At 39.5% G+C, this 16,443-nt stretch overlaps 1 protein-coding gene across 1 annotated transcript in view; it reads left to right on the forward strand.

Moving 5' to 3' along the window:
• The first annotated feature begins 397 nt into the window (after window positions 1-397).
• Window positions 398-16,443, forward strand: part of COL19A1 (collagen type XIX alpha 1 chain) — a 331,257-nt gene continuing 315,211 nt past the window's right edge. Inside the window, 1 exon segment of the mRNA XM_036024315.1 lies at window positions 398-1,039. Coding sequence (XP_035880208.1) covers window positions 929-1,039 — 111 coding nt within the window. The 5' untranslated portion in view covers window positions 398-928.

A 16,443-nucleotide genomic window follows, 5' to 3' on the forward strand; every position in this document is an offset into this window, starting at 1 on the left:
ATTTCTTGATACCGGAGCCCTGGCATGTGAAGCGTATTTCTATGTTTTAAGGTAACTTTTAAACTTAATGATTTTCACCATTATGGATCAATAATATAATTTATCCTATTTCCCCAACCGTGGCTATACTGAACTTAAAAATACTAAATCAATTAATCTGTTTTCTAATGACTGGGTTACATTTTGAAATTCTATATTGGTTTTATTTTCTTTCAAACATGTATATGTGTGTATGTATATACACACATACAATATATATACACCCACATATACTCTATGTATATACACATATGTATATACCTATCAATATACATATGTACTTACTATATATGTGTGTATATATCTATTGAATACACTCTGTACATATATAAACCCCACACAGAAATTTATAGAAAAATGTCACCTTCACATGTTTAAAGCAATCCCAAAGAATTCAAAACCCAGGATTTGAAACACCAATCCACAGAAAGATATGATATTTAAAATCACAAAATCGTTTTGTGCACTGAGACAAACCAAGCCACACAAACCCGTACACAGGCGCATGACTGGAAGGCAGGCAGGCTCTCTTCATTAACTTTATATAAACTCCTGACATAAAAGTGAAAAATGAAGCATAAATGCTATCCTTTTTTAGCTCAACTGTTAAAAAGCCAATTATCTACCTGTGAATGTATGCCACATAGAATACTTTGAAGACATTTCGTAATCAGAAGTGAGAAACCCTGAGCACCTGGCATCCGACCATCATTCTATCTGTTGAAACTGCTAATAAAACATAAACCTGAAGGGCATTATTCCCAGCTCAAAGACGACATTGTTGTAATTAAAGAAAACCTGTGCATGAGTTGGTGGAGTCCTGTCTTGCGGAGTCCTCCGTTCTCGCCGAGTGGGAGGGTCACACTGGGAGAGACTAATAAGGGCAGAGATGCGTCCCCCTTCCCCACTCACAGGGAGCTTATTCGGGCCACTCCTCGGCGGTGCGGCAGCCCTGCTCGGACTCCACTGCGCCTCTGAGGGGGTCAAACACACGTTCAAGGTAAGCTGCGCAGCTTTGCGACCGGTCTTTTCACTCCATCTCTCGCACACATGCCGATTCTATGCCATCTGCTCATGTTTCTGGTCATTAGTGTGCATCTGCTTTTCAAGAAAATGTAAAAACTGTGCTACACATGTACATATATTTTGGTGAATAAATAATACACACCTGCAAATTACGCATTCGCATAGGTAGCTTTGTAATGGGACCAAAAACGTCTGGCACGATGTGGCCACTTTAATATGCTACATATAATGTAGTTCATATTCATACGTTCACATAATGCAGGCTATATATTTTATACTTTTGTTCTAGGTGGTTTTTCTGGCTCTGTGTGTTTTGTAAAGCGGAACTATGAACACTGCTGATGCGGGTGAAAACAGACATCATACACAGAATAAAAATATCCACGGTGTCAGTTGCACAAAACAAACTGAAAATAAATATTCATGCCATTAGATATTAATTTTTAGTTTATGTCTAGAGATGTTACCCCGGGAAGCGAGGAGACAGATTCCGGTGCCTCGCTCTCCGGTCACTGTTACTTATTCGACCTGCGGGTATTTCCCCCGAATGCCACTTCGCAGGGGGCGCGGGCTCGGGATCCCAGGATCCGGCCGCCCCCGGCCCCATCTGGTCCCGGCTCGTTCCGGTGCGTCCGGTCCTGAAAGTAATTACCCTGTAGCACTCGCAGCGCGTCTGGACCGAGCACTGCCGCCATCCCAGCCGTCCCTGCAGACGCCACCGCCGCCGCTGCTGCGGGAATGTCCCGGTCCGGTGCTCCGAACACAGCCCCGCCGTCTTTGCGTGAGATCCAGCTGCTACCGCCGTCAGTGCGCCGGCGCCGCCGGGGCGGTGAGGAGGCAGGCGGAGCTGCGCAGCCCGGTTAGGTCGCTGCAGGGTCCCGGAGAAGTTTGTTGGCCCGGAGCCAAGCGTGCCACAGCCACCCCGCACGCTAGCTCCTCTGAGCAGGCGGGCGTGTAAGCAAAACCTGCCCCACGTAGGTTATTGGGGGCGGGAGGAAGCAGGGAGTCGGTGGGCAGGTGAGCTGGTGCACAGGCCAGGTTACGGAGCCTCGGAGAGACGCTGATTTGTAAGAGGGTGGCGAGGCTTTCAGAGCACAGAGCCAGCCTCCGGGGTCGGTGGGCTGGGAATCAAAAAGAGGAGAACCCAGAATTCGGAAAATGCGTAGAGTTTTAATTCCATCATAGAGGAATTGCAGCAGTGGGTGACCTTGAACCACAGTTGAAGTTGGGAAATGGGAGGGTAAAGGAAGTAATTGTGCTGCCTCCTGCTACCCCCCAGTTCCAAGACGCCTTGGTCCCACCTGCTTGGAGGACAAATCTGAGGAGAAATAAGATGGGGGGATGGTCAGGACGCTCAACCGAAATTTATATTTGCCTGATAATGGAGGGCATGAAATAAAACCACTCCAACCCCCTCCCCCGCCCCAACCACCACCACCACCACCAAAAACAGAGACAGAGCGGCAATGGTGCTTCTCATTGTGCTCAAATCAAGCACTACAAGTTTCTCTGCTCAAAGCCATGGTCTTTCAGCATCCCCTGGCTGGTGCATGGAGAGAAAACTGTAGGACACTCTCTAAGTAGAGATCTTTGATAGGTGCCTGCAAAGGAGGAGCTGAGATGCTCCAGTGTTCAGATGGTGCCAAAAGCACTCAAACACCTCTTTCTGAGAAGGGCTGGAAGGATATTTTGGGCTAGGAATATATGTTAGAGTGGAAAAAAGGAAGGGTGATCCCTAGGGGTGGAATAATTTATTCTCTCCCCAGTGTATAAAAAATGGAGGAAGTAACTGGTAGGTGCTTCCAAGACATTTTGTCCAGCCTGATTTCTCAAACTGTTAAGAGGTCTAAGTGGAGTTTCCAGTGAAAGGTGGGTGAAGGTGGGCAGTAGAGCAGAGAAGTGAGCCTGAACCTGATATGAGACAGAGCAAAAAGGTGAAAGAAAATCAAATGGGATTATTATCACAGTTTGGACACTCTCTCTGAATCTGAATCATCATACAAGGAAACCATCTAAAACAGATGGGAGCCCATGATATTCTCCAGAAATGGAAAATTTCCATCTACTTTCTTTTTCTAGTTTAATCTCTCCTGCTGCAATTTTAGTTTGTTCCCCCCACCCCCCAGCAGACAGCAATGCCCAGTGAGTACACAGAATGGATGGTTTTAGAAGCCAGAGAAGATATGGAAGTAGAAACTATAGTTGTATTGCTAATTGGTGTCATAAATACAAATTCAGGTGAAGAATGGGGAGAAAAACAGGAATAAAAACTAGCAGGGCTAGAGAGATGCTAATATATAACCTGAAGAGGATGCTGGAAAAAATAGAAAGAATGGGACTGGAGATGGATATTTAAGGCAGGCCTTGTTGAGGACATATATCTTAAAGAGGCAGAGAATAACAAGGCTTAACAGAAGAGAGCAAGAGGGAGGACATTCCAGCCAGAAGGAATGGCATGTGTGAAGGCTTAGAGGTGGGAGTGAGTCGTCATGTGCCTGGTAAGACAGAGAATCCAAGCTGGGGTGAAACCTGAGATGAAGAGAGCAGATAGCACCTGCCAAGGAGAGATTGGAAAGGAGAGGCTAAGAGGCAAGGGGCTCTTTAGGTTATTTTATAGGCATGTAGCAAAATAATCAGGCAGGGAAATGGCATATTGGATTTTGAAATTGATAGAAAGATGGTGAATGCAAGAGTGGAACCATGCATAATGTCTATGATCTCTATGAAAAATCAGAAATACTCATTAGATTATAAGATTATTAGACCAAAAAGCTAATAGAGCACTTCAAATGAAACAATTAGGAAAGGTTAATAAATTGGGAAAAACTGTACATATAGATTAATTTAAAATTTAAAGTGGCACTGGATCATTGACATAAATATATCTGTGAAAACTGAGCTAAAGAATTGAAATCCCCCCCCCCAAAAATGTAGGTCAGTCTTGATGGTTGAAATTGAGAGTAGTTTACATATAGTTGATGGAGACAATTATAGTTCAAAGAAGCAAGTTAATAAAACAAATTGTTGAGGATAGAAAAAATAATTAAGCATGCTCAAGGAGAACCTGAAGTTAGAGATTCCTTGGGAAGTAGGCACTAGTTTTGAAGTAACAGGAGAAATAACATGGAACTTGGATAAAGAGTGATATAGTTGATCAGTTTTAGAGGAGTAGAAACATTAAGAACCAGGGAATATGTTTTCTGTGAAGAAGAGACCAACTTTGATATTTTTTTGTCCCACAAAATAACTGAAATTATGTTCATTGAGCCTCCTCTTAGTAATGTTTTCTATATTTGTATCTGCTTTTTCACTGCACCCATATCTTTCTATGAATGTTAAGTCCCTTTTTGGATATATAACTAAACAGTTCCAAACTTTCATTTGTTTAATTTTAGACCAAATGTATTGCCTTAGACTATATTGGTCTTACAAATTGATCAAATGAGTATCTACTAAATGCCAAGTTTAAACAAAATCCAATGGATAAATTACATTTTTTTCTTCAATATAATCAATAATTATAAGAGACAGAATGCACACAACTTGTTATGATGCAATATAGACCATGCTGAAGCAGGGTCGGGCACCAAGCTCTGCTGCATCTCAAGGCAGTGAGCAACAGACTCTATCTGTGATGGTTCTCACAGATTTCACAGGGGCTATGGCATTTGAACTGCATATAGAAGGCAGAGTAAAATATTCACCAGATGGAAAGATAGTTAAAAGAACATTCCAGCAGCCAAAACAGCATGTGCAGAAGCCTGACACGTTTTGGGAATTGTGAATAATTTGATAGAGTACAGTTCGTTTGGAAGGAGGTAGCAGGGCCTGAGAGTGGACAGATGAGTTGAGACCCCACTGTCAAAGAATCTTGAATGCCCTTCTGAGGGGTGAGCAATGAAAAGCTACCAGGCGACTTGGGTAAAGCAGAACACTAAAGTGATTAGATCTTTGGTTTAGAAATGTAATTCTTGAGCAGTAGGAGATGGAATTAAGGGAAACAAGACAGGAAGAAAGGAGTCTACTTAGCCTGTTGCACTTTCCAGATTAAAAATGATAGGGGCATGAACTAAGTGTTAGTGAGGATGAGAAAGTTGGTTTGGATTCCAAAGACATTTAAAAAGTAGATTTGATAAATTTTTTAAATTATATTTTATTGATTATGCTATTACAATTTTTCCCCTTTTGTCCCCTTCCACACAGCGCCCCCATTCCCTCAGGCAATCCCCACACCATTGTTCATGTCCATGGGTCATGCGTATAAGTTCTTTGGCTACTCCATTTCTTATACTGTACTTTACATCCCCATGGCTATTCTGTAACTACCTATTTATCCCTTCACCTGTTCACCCATTCCCCCACAATCCCCTCCTTTGATTTTTGCATTGGTTTGGCAACAATCAAAACACACTCCTTATCCATGATTCTGTCTCCATTCTTCTTGTTTGCTGAATTTGTTTTTTACATTAAATTGTAAATAGGTATGTATTTATTGCCATTTTATTGTTCATAGTTTTGATCTTCTTTTTTTTAGATAAGATCCGTTAACATTTCATATAATAATGGTTTGCTGATGATGAACTCCTTTAGTTTTTTTCTTCTTTTGCCTTTTTTCTCTTCTCTCTTCTCTTCTCTTCTGTCTGCCCTTTGATTATAAATGATATCTTTGCTGCATAGAGCAATCTTGACTGTAGGTCCCCACTTTTCAAGAGTTTGAATATTTCTTGCCAATTCCTTCTAGGGTGCAAAGTTTCTTTTGAGAAATCAACCGACAGTCTTATGGGAACTCCCCTGTAGGTAACTGACTTGTTTTCTCTTGCTGCTTTTAAGATTCTCTCTTTATCTTTAGCCTTTGGCATTTTAATTATGGTGTGTCTTAGTGTGTACCTGTTTTCATCCATCTTGTTTGGGAATCTGTGCTTCCTGGACTTGCATGTGTAGTTTCTTACCATATTAGGGAAATTTTCTTTCATTATTTTTTCAAATAGATTTTCAACTTCTTACTCTTTCTCTTCTGTTTCTTCCACCCCTAGAGGCTGCTTATACTTTCCTCATTTTTTTTGGATTCTTTTTTCTTCTTGTTGTTCTGATTGGTTGTTTTTTGCTTTCTTATGTTCCAAATTATTGATTTGATTCTTGATTTCATCCACTGTGCTGTTGTTTCCCTGTAAATTGTTCTTTATTTCAATTAGTGTATTCTTTGTTTCTGACTGGATCTTTTTTATGCTTTTGAGGTTCTCACTAAGTCCCTTGAGCATACTTATAACCAGTTTTGAACTCTGCATCTAACAGATTGCTTATATCCATTTTGTTTAGTTCTTTTTCCGGAGTTTTGATCTGTTTTTTCATTTGGGTCATGTTTTTTTGTCTCCTCATTCTGGCCACCTCCCTGTGTTTGTTTCTATGTATCAGGTAGAGCTACTATGACTCCATGTCTTGGTAGTTTGGCTTAAATGTAGTAGATGTCCTATTGGGTCCAGTGGCTCAGTCTTCCCTATCAGGGTACTCAAGGTATGTCATTTGTATGGGCTGAGCATACCCTCCTCTTGTAGTTGAGGCTTGGTTTCTGTTGTCAGATCAAGGGGAGGGATTTACTCAGGCCAGTCTGCTTCAAGGACTGACTGTGACCACTGACCACCAACCTCCACCATCCATGGAGGATCAGTTGTGCAGGAGCAGGGTGGTGGTGCTCTGACATGGTCTATAGCTACACACTGGGTGTTCAGGCTTTGGGATTTCCTAGATGGTACAGGTCAAGGTGAGCCCCCATCTGTGTTCTGCCTGGGGCCACCCTGCATGAGTTATGAAGCAATCTGAGATGGCTGTTACTTGTGCTGGGCTTGGAGATTCCTGGGCAAACCCAGGCTATGAATCTATACTGTCTACAACTACTGCTGGACCTGGAACCCCTTAGCTGTTGCTTGTTTGATAGATTTAGGAAGTTTTAAGCATAAGCCAAGACCAGCCGTTCATATTGAAAAGTCACAGTTACTGGATGGGTTGACCTGTAAGCTGGGTGGGATAGAGTCTAAGGAGATAACCATTGTGGAGCAAACAGTGTTGGCCAGGTTGATGGAGTCTCAGATATGGTACCCACTTGCCAGCTCTGTGGCTCTAGCCTTGGAAAGGGCTCAGAAAAGGTACAATGGCCTCTGCCTGCCTTTCTGTCTTGGAGAAAGCTATCTCCCAGCTCTCACCTTGATGTCAGACACTTCAGTTCCTCCCTGGATGCCACTGGTGCCCTTCAAGCTGCTACCCCAGTGCTGGAGCTCAGAGGAAGTAAGTCTGAGTAAGTCTGTGTGTGGGTTCTTTAAGGGGAACTGCTTGGGATGACTCCAGAAATTTCTTCCACTGACTCAATCCCTGCTGGATTTTACAACCAGAAGTAATGTGGATTCAACTTCTTGGCATAGGATCCCTGGACTGGGGGGCCGGGTTTGGGGCTGGGACTCCTCACTCCTGAGATATCCCTCCAGAATTTTCATCCATCACACTTGGATGTAGGACCAACATGTTCTGCATCCCTGCCCTCCTACCAGTCTGGGTGGATGTGGTTTCTTTAATTCCATAGATGTCAGAGTTCCATTCAACTTGATTTCTGATGGCTCTGGATGATGGTTATTTTATATTTTAGTTGTAATTTTGATGTGTGATTTGATAAATTTTGATAGAAACTTGATATGGAAGGTAATGAATGGGTTGAAGATGATTTTGAAATTTCTAATATAGACCCCTAAGTTAGATGATGCCTATAATTAAGCTATGAGGTCAAAGTTATCTGTAGAATATAAAGAAGGCAGAAACCTTGTCTAAGCTGCAAAAGACTTCATAAACCAACTTCAGTTTCATTACTACAGTCATTGAAAAAAATCATGAAATAATGCTATATCTTGTCCTAAACTCAGAGGATATTTTCCTATTATTGGCTTGGAGTTTTAATTCTGTAGTTACGACGTTGCAGTTGGTTTTCTCCAATAGTCTATAACTCTAGTATAGCTTTACAAAAGATAGTTCCTAAGGATTGGTAAAAGAACAGAGGTAATACACCTGTTGTTTTTGCTTGTTTACAAGATGTGTCACTTTATAACAGTATGGCCAGATTTTCTTGGTGTTATGTATAGGCATACTGGAATGTAGTGAAGATGGTTTGATTTAAAAATTGACCTTCTACCCAGCCACATCGCATTTCTCTTTATAATCAATGCTCTGAAAACATGGGTTATTTCTGTCATTTAACAAATCAAGCCCACTTTTTTGAGAGTCAGAATTTTGTATTGCTCATTTAACTATGTAAAGCAAAGCAGCATTCCCTTTCCATTTTTCCTCTCTTTTTCTTCTTTGTCTTTTTATGTTGTTTCTTTTTTGGCACTAGGTCTAATGCTCTGATCCTTTGTGTAATACCAAATTTCAAATACGCAGAATAAGCATTATTAAATGTTAGGTGGCACAGCGGTACAATTATTCATGCTCCTGGGCAGGTTTGGTTTGTTTTATTTTCAGATGGCTCCCGACCATCTCATCTGGCGAGCCCAGCATTCCATCATTCTATCTGCTTATTCTGCTTTTCTTTGCTTTCTAGCTTTTGTCTCTCAAAGATAATGTATGTGTATGTTTGTTTTTGGTGTTCCTGACCAAAGTGACACCAGGAATTTCCCCTAATTGTCTCACTGCTGGATCCCCAATGACTACTGTATCCCGAGTGGCACATAGAAGAATCTAATTCTATCAATGGAATGAAAAACTAAGGTTTACCAGTATCCCTTTCTGTCATTTTTGTGCTCTCTGTACACAAGCATAGATTAATAAGGGATTTTTAAAAACCTATGTCCTAATTCAAATATTGTTAGTTTTTGTAGTTGCCTTATAGGATTTCAAGAGCTAGATTAAGGAAGTTTAAGGGATAGTGACTTTTTAAAATAATACCTTTAATTTAACCAGTGTCTGAAACTATTCTCTTTGGCAGAGGATGGTGAGAATAATGGGTTGGAGCTAGAGACAGGTGAGAGCCAGGTCTTTAGGCAGTTATTATTTCTTTGTTAACATAGAAACAAGAAATTAGTTACAAGCAGGGTTGTCTGGATGATTTTGTTTTATTTATTTATTTTTTGGTCTGGATGATTTTAGAGGTTCATAGGCTCTGGCAGTGTTGTCTACTCAAAACTGGCATTACTGAGTGAACTAACAATTATCACTTTCCTACTTGTAACACTTGGAAGGAGCTCTTTGGGGTCTGGCTTGTATCCTTATAGAGATAGCTAATAATTTAAAGGGAAGTGTGTAGAATGTGATAGGTCTGTTCCACATCCTGATAGTAAACATGGTGTAACAGCAAAGGCTTTTCAGTCAAGCAGAACTGGACTTGAATCCCAGACTCTGGGATTTTTCTCTATAAGCTTTAATGTTTCCTATGTATAGAATAGGGACCTGATACCTGTCTGCAGTGCTACCCCTAGGCCCAGGCAAGAGGGTCCCTGCTTCCTTGGGCCCTCCTTTTTAGAAGGTCCTGATATGTCCTTCTCTGGATGTGTACCTCCTCTCAGGGTTAGGAGTCCAGAGAGGTAAGGGAACCTGCCCACCCAAAGAACAAGCTTCTGGAACAGGCTCTGGCTATTCAAGATCCTGACTGAATGACCTTTAGTCCTCTTGCAAGATCTGGAAGAACCCTTCCTTGGGGCCATCTTCCCAGGGGCAGACCAAACCACTAGGTGTGAACACCCCTAGACCCAAGGGGGTAGTCAAGGAGTAGCTGTTTGCAGGTGTTGTGAACAGAGCTTAGAACCATATGTACGATTGAGGCTTCTCATAGTGCATATGGATCCAGCAATGAGAATGGTCCAGGATGAAGGCCAGTGTATCACTTACAGTCTGCTCTGTTCTGTTCTAAACTTGACTTTGGCTTTTAGATCTTTGTCAAGATATATTTGCCAAGATTAAAGGAAAAAAAAACCTTTATATTTTTTACAAGCTTTTTGAAAGATTTTATTGATTCATTTTTAGAGAGAGGGGAAGGAAGGGAGAAACATCAATGTGTGGTTGTCTCTTGAGGACCCCTGACTGGGGACCTGGCCCAGGCATGTGCCCTGACTGGGAATTGAACCAGCAACCCTTTGGTTCACAGGCCAGCACCCAATCCACTGAGCCACACAAGCCAGGGCTATTTCTTATAAGTGTTAATGGATTCATTTTTAACTTTTGAATATTTAGATGTAGGGCATGTGGATCTCTTGCCCTATACCCTACTAATATGAGGGTCAGACATCTCTGCCTCTCATTTATTATGAGTATTGAAATAAAACACCATATATAAAAGAAATTCTTCTGTAGAGAATGACAGCAGGTATGACCAACATTCTTTATATCCTTCTTAAAATGTATCATGAGCCATCTTTGTACAGGTTTGGAAAAAATGTGATTTGAGGGCCTTAAGAGAGTTCAGCCTCCACATATATTATCCTAAGGTTCTACATTACTCACTCCATTGGGAAAACATTAAAGGTCTGTGTTAAAGTTTAAATCTTACCTGGGAAGAACAATACATTAAACTATGATAACATTGGTTTAGATTCATTTAAAACATTATCTTGACAATCACTTTGTTGGGATCTGAGGGACAGGATAGAAAATAGGCAAGTTTTAATGAGGAAGGAGACTGTGGACAAAGCCCAGAACTGAGAAATCCAAGGAGGGCACCAGAGGTAGGCCCATAGCAGCGGGGAGTAGCCTGAGAATGCCAGGTATCTGGGGAGAGTGACAAGGATCTGCAGGAGAGGTCCAGAAAGACCACATGGAAAGTGTCATCCTTGGCAATTTTGCTGGGGTCACCCCTGCCAACAGCCTACAGCAGAGATTAAAGATCTGGAAAAGCTGTTTTGCTTTTCTTTTTAATGTACACAGGATTAATTTTGAGAATTTGATAAAAGGTTTTTCAAATATTCCTAGCTGAGTGGAGTATGTCTCTATTTAATCAAGTTTGGAACCAAGAACATCCAATAGTAAACACATTTAGAAATGTACAAAAAGATATTCATTATAATAACCTTTGAAATATTAGATTTTGAAATGCCTTAAGAATTATAAAGTAAAGAATAAATTATTGTCACTATAGATTCAAAGAAAAGTTTAGTTCACTGTATTTCAAGACTTGAAAATTGGCAGTTTTTTACATTTTAAAATTCAGCTAATGATTATTAAAATTTTATTTTTAATTACAGTTTACATTCAACATTATTTTCTATTGTTTCAGTTCTACAGCTTAGTGGCAGGCAATCATATACTTCACAAAGTGTACCCAGGATATTTCAAGTATCTACCTGGCACTGTACATAGATAGTTATTATAATATTCTTTACTGTATTCTTTATGCTGCATTTTATATCCCCTGGACTATTTTGTAACTACCAATTTGTAGTTCTTAATCTCTTCACCTTGTTTTTGCAAATTTTTATTGAGTCCCTGCTTTTCCAGGCACTATGCCAAGTGATCAGGATACAGAGATAGAACACACAAAGTCCTTGCCCTTAAGGAGCATGGGGTTGAGTAAGGGCAGTAAATATATGTACACAGACAAAATATTCTGAGCTAGAGAATAATGGGCCAGGCCATAGTCAGGTAACGGCTGTCCACATAGTAACATTTAAATTCAAAGCCATAGGAAGAGTGGGACCCAATGTGTTCCTAGATGAGGAAAGAGCATGTCCAAAAGTCCTGAGGTTGGAAAGAGCCAGGGAATTTGAGGAATAGGACATTAGTGAAGAGAAATGTACTAAATGAGACTGGAGAGGTGGTTAGGGGACAGATTATTCATGGCTTCTAGGCCATAGACAGGCTTTTAGGTTGCATAAAGTATATGCAAGTATACTTGGGATCTGAGGGACAGGTATAACAGGAAGTATAATGGGAAGTTTTGAAGTATAACGGGAAACCATGAAAGGGTTTGAAGTAGGAAATGACATGATCCAACTTTGATTTTAAGAAAAGCTCTCTAGGCTTGGCCAGTGTGTTCAGTTGATTGGCCAGTGTGTTCAGTTGGTGTATGGAGTGTCGTCCCATACACCAAAAGTTTGGGGGAGGGGTTTTGATTCCCAGTCAGGGCACATACCTAGGCTGAGGTTCAATCCCCAGTTGGACATGTATGGGAGGAAATGAATCAATGTTTCTCTCTCACATCAATGTTTTTCTTTCTCTCTTTCTCTCAAATTAATAAACACTTTTTTAAAGAAAAGAAAAGCTCTCTAGGGCTATATATAGAGTGAATTTGGTCAGAAGCAGATAATGGATGAGGGAAATTAGTTAAGGAAACTGCTGAGAAGTCTAGATAAGGACAGTCTGACCTAGGATGGTGGCAAAGGACTGGAGAGCAATGAATGGATTTGCAATGTGTTCAGGGTAACATTGATATGACCTGTTGATAGTTTGGATGTGGGAGATGGTGGTACAAAAGACAGAAGATCAAGTGAATGCTTAGGTTTCTGGTTTGAGCGTTTTGTTGGGTGCTAATTATTGAGACTGGGAAGGGCATGAGAGGAACAAGTTGTGACTGAGAATCAAGCATTTAATATGTACAGTTATAGATGCCTGCATGACATCTAAAAGAGATTATTGAGTAGGCAGGTGGATGCATAGTTTAAAATTCAGAGAAGAGGACTGGGCTGGAGATGTAAAGTTTAGATTCATCACCTGACAGATACTATTTAAAGCCCAGAGAATGGTGAGATCATCTAGGGAGACATTATAAAGAGATAGCAGAGGAGGGCCCAAGATTCCAGTGATAAGAAATCAGGTAGGAAAGAAAAAAATATCTGAGAAGGGAATCTGGAAGGAAATCTCAGGGAGTATGAGGCTGGAGAGGCCAATGAGAATGAGCATTTCAAGGAGGAGGGAGTGGCCAGCTGTTGGAAGTACTACCCACAGTTGAATTAGATGGGGGAGAGAAAAAGATTCTTCTTTCAAGAGCTTGCTGACCTTGGCCTGATATATTTCAGTGGATTTGTGGAATAGCAATTCTTTAGTAACTAGAACATTTAGTCAACTAACCATAACATCTTATTCTTCAAACTTATATGAGGTTGAAGCTAAGCAATGAAGATATTCATTCTCTCAGTGGCTGAGAGAGGTGGTTAGGGGACCACAATATTTCCTATTCAGGAAATAGTTGGGAGACCTCAAGATTGAATTCTTATACTCACAGCTATATAGCTTTCTGGTTCTTTGTTCCTGAAACAGGGGTCAAAGCTTCAGTGAACAAATTTTTAGGAGGCCTTGGCACTTCCTCATTGTCCAAATATCAATATTAATGTCAGGTTAAGGAGAGAAACGCAACTAAATTTTTACTAATTATTATTTATAAATATAGAGAGTGAACAATTATAATAGCAGATATTCTTTTTTTTGAACACATACTGTGTTCATGGCCCCCTACTGTACTCTTTCCAGGTGTTAAATAATTTGTTGCCAGTATTACTCCTTGTTTTCATAGGAATAAATGAAGGCTGAGTGAAAATACATAGGTATCAGAGCTCAGACACGAAACCATGGTTTTAACTACTATACTATACTATGCTGTTAATTTATCAACTAATAAAACTCACTTTGGTTAAAAATGCAAATGATGAAGGATGTCTCTGAAAGTTAGATCAATATTTGTGAGTTTATTTCTTTGAAATAGAATTAATTGCTTTAGTAGTCACCAACTGGCTTGAAGTAATAGCTAGGAGACTTTTGCAAAGTCATACAAGGATTAGGACTATATCTAGATGAGAGATTTCAAAAAGAAATAAGGCATAAAACCAGCTGTTTGATACTTAGAACCACACATATGGTTTTAATATTAAAATTTCTGCTTCTAGCTGTTCACCCAGAAATATCTAAAATCTTGAATTAATTTTAAAATGCTGATTTTAGGGTGTTTGGTACATGTAGAATACCAAAGATGGTGACTTCAGTTGTCTTCTGAAGTGGGACTATTGATGACATTTAGGCACTGGTATGATGGCTGCTTTTATATTTAACTCTAGAATAAACTTTGAATGGTGGAAAATGTATAATATATTATCTGCATACTTAGAACTTAGAATAGCTATTCTAATAATACTGCATTTGTCAAGTGCACTGAGGGAGCCATGATATTTTTACTTGCAATTCACTTCAATTCTAGTTATTTTACTATAAAAATTAATTTAAGTAAATGTTAAAATTTTTCATTTAAAGGATTCTCTTTACTAAATATATTATTGTAATATCTACAGAGGAGTAGTATGCATTCAGAAAGACAAATAGTTTGAGGAGGTAATATGTTAATGTTAAATATGATGTCAGTGGCAGGCTCAGATATGGTGGACATTACATACACCCATTTTACTCTTTAAATAGGAGGAAAATTACTTTTTATGTGTGCAGTAAATACTCCACTAGCAGTGATTATTCAATCCAGTAACAAAATAGTTAAGCATATAGAAAATGTAATGATATTAATTAAGCCAAAATATGGAAAACTATTATTCAGTAGAGAAAATAGAATAGTAAATAATAAAGTTATATTTTAGCCCTGGCTGGTGTGGCTCAGTGGATTGAGCACCAGCCTGGAACCAAAGGGCTGACAATTTGGTCCTCGGTCAGGGTACATGCCTGGGTTGTGGACCAGGTCCTCAGTAGGGGGCGCACAAGAGGCAGGCACACATTGATGTTTCTCTCTTTCTCCCTTTCCTTCTGTCTAAAAATAAATAAATAAAATCTTTAAAAAAGTTATATTTTAATATATAAATAATCGTATATGACACCTAACAGACAATAAAAGAAAAAAATAGATAATTTAGACTACATAAAAAATAAAAAAATGTGCAGCAAAGGACACAATCAACAGAGTGAAAAGGCAACCTACACATGGAAGAAAATATTTGCAAGTCATATGTTTGATAAGGGGGTAATAACCAGAATATATAAAGAACTCCTACGACAACAAAAACCAAATTTAAAAATGGGCAAGATTTAAGTAGACATTTCTCCAAAGAAATATGGCTAATAAACAGGTGAAGGTACTCAACATCACTAATCCACAGGGAAATGAAAGTTAAAATCACAGTGAAATAACCATCTCACACCCATCAGGAGGGCTGCTATTTTTTAAAAAATGAAAAATATGATGTAGAGAAATTGGAACTGTTTTGCATCATTGCTAGGAATGTAAAATGGTTCAGCTTCTATGGAAAACACTATGGTGGTTCCTCATAAAATTAAAAATATAATTAAAATATGATCCAGCAATTTCATTTCTGGGTATGATCCAGAAATTTCATTTCAAAAGAATTGAAAACAGGGACTTGAACAGACATTTGTATGGTCATGTTAATAGCAGCATTATTCACAATAGCCAAAAGATGGAAGCAACCCAAGTATCTATCAAAGGGTGAATGGATAAACAATATATGGTATAAACATACAGTGTAATGTTATTCAGTCTTTTTTTTAAATTTTTTTTTAAATTTCAATCATTGTTCAAGTACAGTTTTCTCCCCCCTACTCCCATTCCAGCCCATCCACCCAACCTATTCAGTCTTAAGGAGGAATAAAATTCTGACAAATGCTACAACATAGACAAACCTTGAGCACATGATGAAATAAAGTCACAAGAGGACAAATACTGTGTGTGTGTATAATGTCCAGAAAAGTCCAGCCATTGTTAATATAATGAGAACAGTTTGTGCAACATCGATGTAACCTGGTAGCCAAGGAGAGTGGACTGGAATGCACATACATGAACAATGACGACTTCACTGTACTAGTCAGTGGGGGTGGTAGTTGCCATTGAGTGAGCATGTGTGCTGTGTGGCCATCACATTCACAATGACTGAGTGAGTAGAGCATCAAATGTGCATCAAATTTTGTGTTAAGCTTGAACATTCCTCCATAGAAACTATTTAGATGATTCAGAAGGCAGCAGCTATGGGCCACTGGTGATTGGTAGCTTCATCATGGAATGCACCCACTCGTGCATCATGTCTTATACAGAGTTTTGTTTTTTTTTTTTTTTTGCAAAACATCAAATCACCCAGGTGACTCAGCCCCCCTACAGCCCAAATTTGGCACCTTGTGTCTTTTGGCTTTTCCAAAAACTTAAATCATCTTTGGAAGGGAAGAGATTTCAGACTCTGAGATCCAGGAAAATATGATGGGGTGGCAGATGACAATTGGGAGAGCTGTGTGATGTCCCAAGTTGTCTACTTTGAAGATAACTGAGGCATCATTGTCCTATATACAATGTTTTGTTATATCTTGTATTTTCTTCAATAAATGTCCCTGTTTTTCATATTACATGGCTGGATACCTTCTCCTAGTAAAATACACCTGACAAAGTTAACTATTATATATTTCATTGGCATTAAA

This window comes from Phyllostomus discolor, chromosome 4 (assembly GCF_004126475.2).
Source record: "Phyllostomus discolor isolate MPI-MPIP mPhyDis1 chromosome 4, mPhyDis1.pri.v3, whole genome shotgun sequence".
NCBI lineage: Eukaryota > Metazoa > Chordata > Mammalia > Chiroptera > Phyllostomidae > Phyllostomus > Phyllostomus discolor.